The sequence below is a fragment of the Diabrotica virgifera genome, chromosome 3, assembly GCF_917563875.1.
Source record: "Diabrotica virgifera virgifera chromosome 3, PGI_DIABVI_V3a".
Lineage (NCBI taxonomy): Eukaryota > Metazoa > Arthropoda > Insecta > Coleoptera > Chrysomelidae > Diabrotica > Diabrotica virgifera.
In genome coordinates this window covers 197,313,773-197,321,026 of record NC_065445.1, presented here as the reverse complement: position 1 = coordinate 197,321,026, position 7,254 = coordinate 197,313,773, and the positions used below count along the sequence as shown (strand labels likewise).

General features: G+C 32.6%; 1 protein-coding gene across 1 annotated transcript; it reads right to left on the bottom strand.

Annotated features, from left to right (window-relative positions):
• Positions 1 to 907: 907 nt before the first annotated feature.
• On the bottom strand, positions 908 to 1,857 carry LOC126882673 (uncharacterized). The gene is made up of 2 exons (XM_050647648.1): positions 1,847 to 1,857; positions 908 to 1,779 (listed from the first exon to the last, which is right to left on the bottom strand). The coding sequence occupies exons 1-2, from the start codon at positions 1,855 to 1,857 to the stop codon at positions 1,305 to 1,307; spliced, it is 486 nt and encodes a 161-aa protein (XP_050503605.1). The 3' UTR covers positions 908 to 1,304.
• Positions 1,858 to 7,254: the final 5,397 nt, after the last annotated feature.

Genomic DNA, 7,254 nt, shown 5'->3' with positions numbered 1-7,254 from the left:
GTCCTTCATCAGGTCAGCTTTGGACTATGGGTGTCTTTTCTATGGATCAGCTAGTTTGTACATTTTAAAACGACTAGAGGTGATACAAAACGCTGCGTTAAGACTGTGTTTGGGGGCTATGTGCTCTACCCCTAATGAACATTTGCGAGCGGAAGCTTTGGAACCTCCTTTAGATCGCCGAAGACAAATGTTAGCGGAAAAGTTTGTTCTAAAATCATATATAAAAGACCCGAATTTGATCCATAAAATTTCTATGTTAAACACTTTCGATCTAACAATAAAGTATTGGTCAAAAAAGCCGTCTCCCACTTTATGCACAGCTTTTCGAAATACTTGTAATATTAGTAACATTATTAAAAATCCACCGAAATTCGAATTTTTTAAGTCCTTAGAGATCTCAAAAATCGAAATTCCGATATAAGGCTCCCCCAAACCAACGCGAACGCGGAAAATTCGCATTACCTGCGGAATTCCGTACCGCATACGATTCGCATTGAATTGTTTCCACTGTGGTAAGTATACAAGTTCAGACAAGTACGATTTTCGTCGTTCGGGCATGCGTTTTGTCTGCGTATTTATTCGTCCGGAATCTTAGTTCGCACTCGACAGCGTTTTTATCAGTTTCGCAGTGGTTTCGCATGTGAAAAAATTGAAAATGGAGAGAATTATTGAGTTGGTTCGAAAGTATCCTATTCTCTATGACCTTTCTCATGAAGATTATAAAAATGTAAGGAAAAAGGACAAGATTTGGACTAGAATAGGAGAAGAAATAGGCGAAAATGGTGAGTAGTTTTACGATTTGTATTGGTTTATTTTTCTACATCTAAGACTAAAGAAAAGCAGAGGCCTAAACAATACTATAATTACTGCAAGAAGAGTCCATTATTTTCATCGTGAACACTTTATTCATAGTCCTGAATTAAAATACGTGGCAAATTTTTCTCGAACAGAAAATGCCAGTCTTGCAGCTCTCCTTGGGTCATTGTCCAAATTTTGAAATGCTCCAAGTTCAGGCTCTGGTGGATCTAAAAGTTCTATGAATCTATCATCACATTTTTTTGTCCTTAGAAAATTATGCAAAATACATGCAGTTTTCACAATGAGAATACTAGTATCAATTTTTGTTTCCATTGGTCTGTAGAATATACGCCATTTTTGTGCCAATATTCCGAAAGCGTTTTCTACTACTCTTCTCGCTTTACAGAGCCTCACATTATAATTTTCCTTGAAAATATCTGTTCTGCTTTGACTGTATGGAAAGGGCCTCAACAAGTATGGTTTTAGTGCAAAGGCTTCGTCTCCAATTAAGACATGGGGGAAAGTTCATTCTGGCCTGGGAGATTTTTCGGCTCAGGTACACCCATCTGATTTGTTTCAAATCTTCTTCCCATGTTGGAAGCTTCGAATATTCCACCGTCGCTGTTTTTACCAAAACCGCCAATATCAACTGAAATGAATCTATAATCTGGGCCAACAATAGCCATTAATACTGTAGAAAACTTATTCAAATAACACCAATAATTAGATCCTGTTTTGTCTGGACACTTGATAGTAACATGCTTGCCATCGATGCTACCAATACAATTTGGGAATCGCCAGGTATTTCTAAAACCTTCTTCAGATTTTTTCCATATTTCTGTAGTTGGTTCGGGCAAGTAAATATGTTGCAAATTTCTACATAAAGCTTCACAAACTTCTAAAACTATGGCACTTACAGTCGAAAACCCGACTCTAAAACTATGGCCTATTGTATCAAATGTATCTCCGGTAGCCTGATACCTAAAAAAGAGTATTTTGTTTCAGGGGATGAGATTAAAAAAAATGGAGGAATCTGCGCGATACGTACGCTAAGTACATAAGAACTAATAAAACTAGAACTGGACAAGCGGCAAGCGATAAAAAAAAATGGATATGGGCAGATCATATGGAATCGTTCAAACCGTTCCTAAATTTTGCTAAGACTGCATCCAATGTCACAGATGTTGATACACAAGAATCTGAAGCATTCCCAAATATAGAATCACCCGAAAATATATTAACGGATGAAAATTCCGCAGTACAGAAACCAACGTGTAGTAAAAATCTACTAACAACTCAGACAGATGATTCCCAGAATAAGATTCAACCCTCCTCATCGAAACCTACTCGAAATGAAGCTCCTAGGATTACTCTTTCAAATGAAACTCCTTCTACAGGCAGAACAAACAGAAAACGCAATTCTGAGCCATCCACATCTGTGAAAGATATGATCAGTTATTTTGAGAGCAAAAAGAGAGTAGTGCATGATGCTACCGATCAACTGTTTTTGGCTCATGCTTCTACGGTAAAATCTTTCTCTCCTAGAAGGCAAATTGAAACAAAAATGAAGATTGCGCAAGTTATCATGGAGCAGGAGTTGCTTCAATTGGAGGAAAGTTCTTTGAATAGCCATCAATCTAGAGCTGAAAGTACAGACACCTATCAAAACCCCTCTTCCGTCGGAAGTATTTCGGTTGTATCCCTACCTTCACCAAATGACACTGCATTGCCTAAACAATCGAATACTTCTGGGTTCTATGAAGTGAATTGTGAAAATAATTATATTACACTACACAACTTGGCGCAGAGTTGCAACCAAGCAGCTTCTCATAATCCATCAGTTTCCAACTATGTCAATTCCTTTGACCCTTACAATACATAAAGTATATTTTAGAGTTATTTTGATCCTTATTCTCTTTTACTGTAGTAAATTAATGATATAAATAATGCCTGCAGTTTTTTTTTCATTTTCTTACCTTAATGTTATGGCCAACCGTTCTTCGGGAGAAATAGCTTCTCGGTAATTCGTGTCTGATTTTCTAATATCATTTTCTACAAGGTGCAACAGTTCATCGAAACAATCTATTGTCATTCTAAAATAAATGTAGCATCTTTTATCGTCTTTTCGTAATTGAGGCATCAGCGTGTGATATTCCCCACATTTCAGTCTTTCTAGATTGATATCATGAACCCATTTTCTTCTTTTCCTAAGATTAAATTCATAATATAGTCCATATTGTTGTTTTAGGATAACTATAGATAATAATTTTACCTTGAATTGTCGTCCTCCATTGCTAACATTACAAGAGCTTCTTCTTCATCTGATGATGTATACATTTTTGTGAAGAATTGAGATCACTGAGTAGTATTCTTTGTTTTTCGTTGTCACCAACTCTTCTCAATACTAGACACATACGAGTATGACGCGAATATATTCGCTTCAATATGAAGTTCTTTACGAATTCCGTCAGGAATTCGACTGCGAACTTTCCGTCACGAATCCGCTGCGAATAATTCGCGTTGGTTTGGGGGAGCCTTTACTCTGAAAATATGTTACTTAGCAAAGGCATCCTTAAGAATTATACTGCTAGATACCCTAACCATATACAAGTATACACGGATGCTTCAAAACAAACACATGGAGTAGGCTGTGCTTTTTATATACCAGCACTTAATGTTGAAAAAAAATTCATGACTTCATGACATCAATATTTTCCGCTGAAACTATAGCTATTTTAAAAGCATGCCAATACGCTGACAACCATGATATCAAAAAAATAAACATATAGGGCTTTTCATCGATTGTCATTTGTTTCGAGCTTCTGTCATGTGTCACATAATATTAATATATCTACGCCCTACGTCTTGGATTTGTATTATTGTATATACCAATAACGTATGACGTAGATATATTAATATTATGTGACACATGACAGAAGCTCGAAACAAATGACTGTGAATGAAAAGCCCTATTGTCTGACTCTTTATCAGTCCTAAAAAGTTTCTCTAGCCAACTAGATGCAAATTCTGTAAGCAGTAATCTCTTTATAGTAGACTTAAAAATACTAATATCTGAACTAACGAGCAGACAATTCAATATAATTTTACTTGGGTTAAAGCGCACATCGGTTTTCAAAATAACGAAAAAGTAGATGAGTTAGCGAAAGACGGTAGTCTAAACGGCGAGGAAATTTCAAATGATATTGGGCTACAAGAATGCATTTCGATAAGTAAATATAATTTAAAGAATAGCTGGAAATTAAGATGGAATCAATATTGCGTAAACCACCCGACAAGTTACACACTTTTATATCCAGAGATCCCAACGCAGTACTGGCACAAAAATCAAGATTTGTCGAGATATGATATAGTTACCATAAGCCGTTTAAAATTTGGATATGCCTGTTTCCCTTCTCACTTGTTCAAGATTGGTCTGATAGAGTCTGATTTATGTGAAATATATAATATACCAAGCGATTTAAATCACATTTTTTTTGCATGTAACAAGTTTAACATACATAGAAATAAACTATACATTCAGCTGATGCAAGAAAGCTTTTTCCCCCCTTACAATCTCATGAATTTACTGGCTCTAAATAAAATTTCAATCTTTAATATTCTTTTAGGTTTTCTCAAGTCGTGTAAATTAAAACTTTAGATTAGGATTAGCTTTGAATAACCTTTGTTTTTCTCCTGGTTGTTATAATATCCCTTGCCTCCGTGGTCTACCTTTTCTGTGGTTAGTCACCCTGATCGATCCCTGGGTGTGAAAAGTGTTTTTCCTTTTTCCATCCTTGCTCGTTTTGATTTCGTCATAATCTCGCTGCTTGTTAGGATTAGATAGTTTTTAGTTTAGGATTTGGTGCTGGCTAAATGGGCATAGCCCCCAAGGGCCAAAAAAAACTATAAACAGGTACACTGTGTAACATACAAATAGTTAATAAGTAGACAAAGTGACAACTTAATATCTACATAAGTATTACAAATAATATAGGTTGAAGCAAAGATTATTTGCAGATTCTCAAATTATAATTAAGTATCTATAAGTTTAAAGAAAAAAAAAAAACATATTTTTAATTAATAGACAACTTTTTATAATTTAATTTGGAAACCACCGAATAACTAAATATATGTATCAGAAATTGATTATTTTTATTTAATACAAAAATCAAACCGGATGAAAATATCTAAAAATCTCTGAAACTTCAGCAAATTTTTGTTTCTATACAGGTTGTTTCATTGGGAAACGGAAATACTTTAATGGTGAATAGAGGTTACCGAGCCGGTTCTAGATATACTACATTTTTTGCCCTACTGACTTTTATAACTGAGTTACATGGTGTTTTATCGATTTTGCCCATTTCTTTCCTAAACCATAACTTTAGAACCACCCTGTATATCTTTTTTATATTTGGTATACATATGTCTCATGGAAAACCCAAACGACCGACATACTAACCATAAGCAAAATCCAGGTTCGGATTAACAAAAAATTATAAAGTAATTGTGACCTTAAAACAACACCCTGTATATTCAAATTTTGAAAATCTGTTTTCATATTTGAAAAGAGCACAAAAAATTAAGTTTAATGGTTCGCTTCAATTTTTCGGCCAGACAATTTTATGACTGTAATTTTGAAATTATATTGAATTTTTTAAGAACTCTGACATTAAAAAGCAGGTATAATAATATTTTTAGTTATAAATTATTAAAGTTAATAAATAAATACTCATTTTAAAAATAATCAATACTTATTTACCACATTGGAACGGTCCAATTACTAAATTTTGAAATTTTTTTTGCGTATTTTACAGAAACATCAAAAACTGCGTTAAAAGGTGCATGTCAAATTTTTGCGCAGATAATTTAATTACGGCAATTTTGAAATCATATTGATTAATTCTGTCAAGGTCACAAGAAGCTGCCAGAAAAATAAAGAACAATCCCAATGTAATTAGAAAATCGATTCGGAATATTTTAAAACGAGCAAGGAAATGTATCAAACAAAATGGCGGACATTTTAAGCAACTGTATTTATTTAAATATTTTTAATTTGTGTTAAATTATTGAATTGTTTAAACGAATTTTTTTTTATTAGATATAGCTGTTATTTTAATTCTTTACTAAATCATCAAAATATCCCAATTCTCGCAATTCTAATTTTTAATGATGTGCATACAGCTACAAATCGAGAGAATCCATGAAGCCAGCGTAGTAAATAAGTATTAAGTATTTTTAAAATAAGTATTGATTCATTAACATTAAATTATTAAAAGTTAATAATACATACCAGGTTTTTAATCTCAGAGTTCTTTAAAATTTCATTAAAATTTCAAAATTGATGTAATTAAATCAACGGCGAAAAAATTAAACTGAACCTATAATCACAGTTTTTTATGCTTTTTTAAAATGCACAGACAAATTTTCAAAATTTCAATATACAGGGTGTTGGTTCAAGATCACAATTACTTTATATTTTTTTGTTAATCCGGACCTGGATTTTTCTTGTCATTAGTAATTGGGTCGTTCCAATGTGGTAAATAAGTATTGATTATTTTTAAAATGAGTATTTATTCATTAACTTTAATATTTTATAACTAAAAGTTAATAATATCTGCCTTTTAATGTCAGAGTTCTTAAAAAATTCAATATAATTTCAAAATTAAAGTCATAAAATTGTCTGACCGAAAAATTGAAGCGAACCATTAAATTTACTTTTTTGTGCTCTTTTAAAATATGTAAACAGATTTTCAAAATTTGAATATACAGTGTGTTGTTGTAAGGTCAGTATTTCTTTATAATTTTTTGTGAAACCGGACCTGGATTTTTCTTATGGTTAGTATGTCGGTCGTTTGGGTTTTGAATGAGACATATGTGTACCAAATATCAAAAAAATATACAGGGTGGTTCTAAAGTTATGGCTTAGGAAAGAAATGGGCAAAATCGATAAAACACCCTGTAACTCTGTTATAAAAGTCGGCAGGGCAAAAAATGTAGTATATCTAGAACCGGCTCGGTGACCTCTATTCACCGTTAAAGTATTTCCGTTTCCCAATGAAACACCCTGTGTAAGTAATATTGTAATTATATTATTATAACTTGTGTTATTTTTTAAAAATAACGAACAACATCAAAAATTATAAATATCTAGAGTCAATATTTATTGCAAATAATTTCAGACTTATTTGTTATTATCTAAACTATTTTTCTGGATTTTCTGTAAAACCTTTAGATCTTATATGGACTTTTGAAAAAGAGCAATTACCCACTTTATATTAAAAAAAATATATATAACATTCAATAAAATTCCAGAATATTTCTGATTCGGAAGGAAAATCCAGATTAAATAAATAAAAAATGTATACGTGATATCGTCAAAATATACACATATCCCTCTGGCATTAATTAATGGTTGACTGGCATTTTTCTGTGATTCCAAAAATCTAATATGGTCTT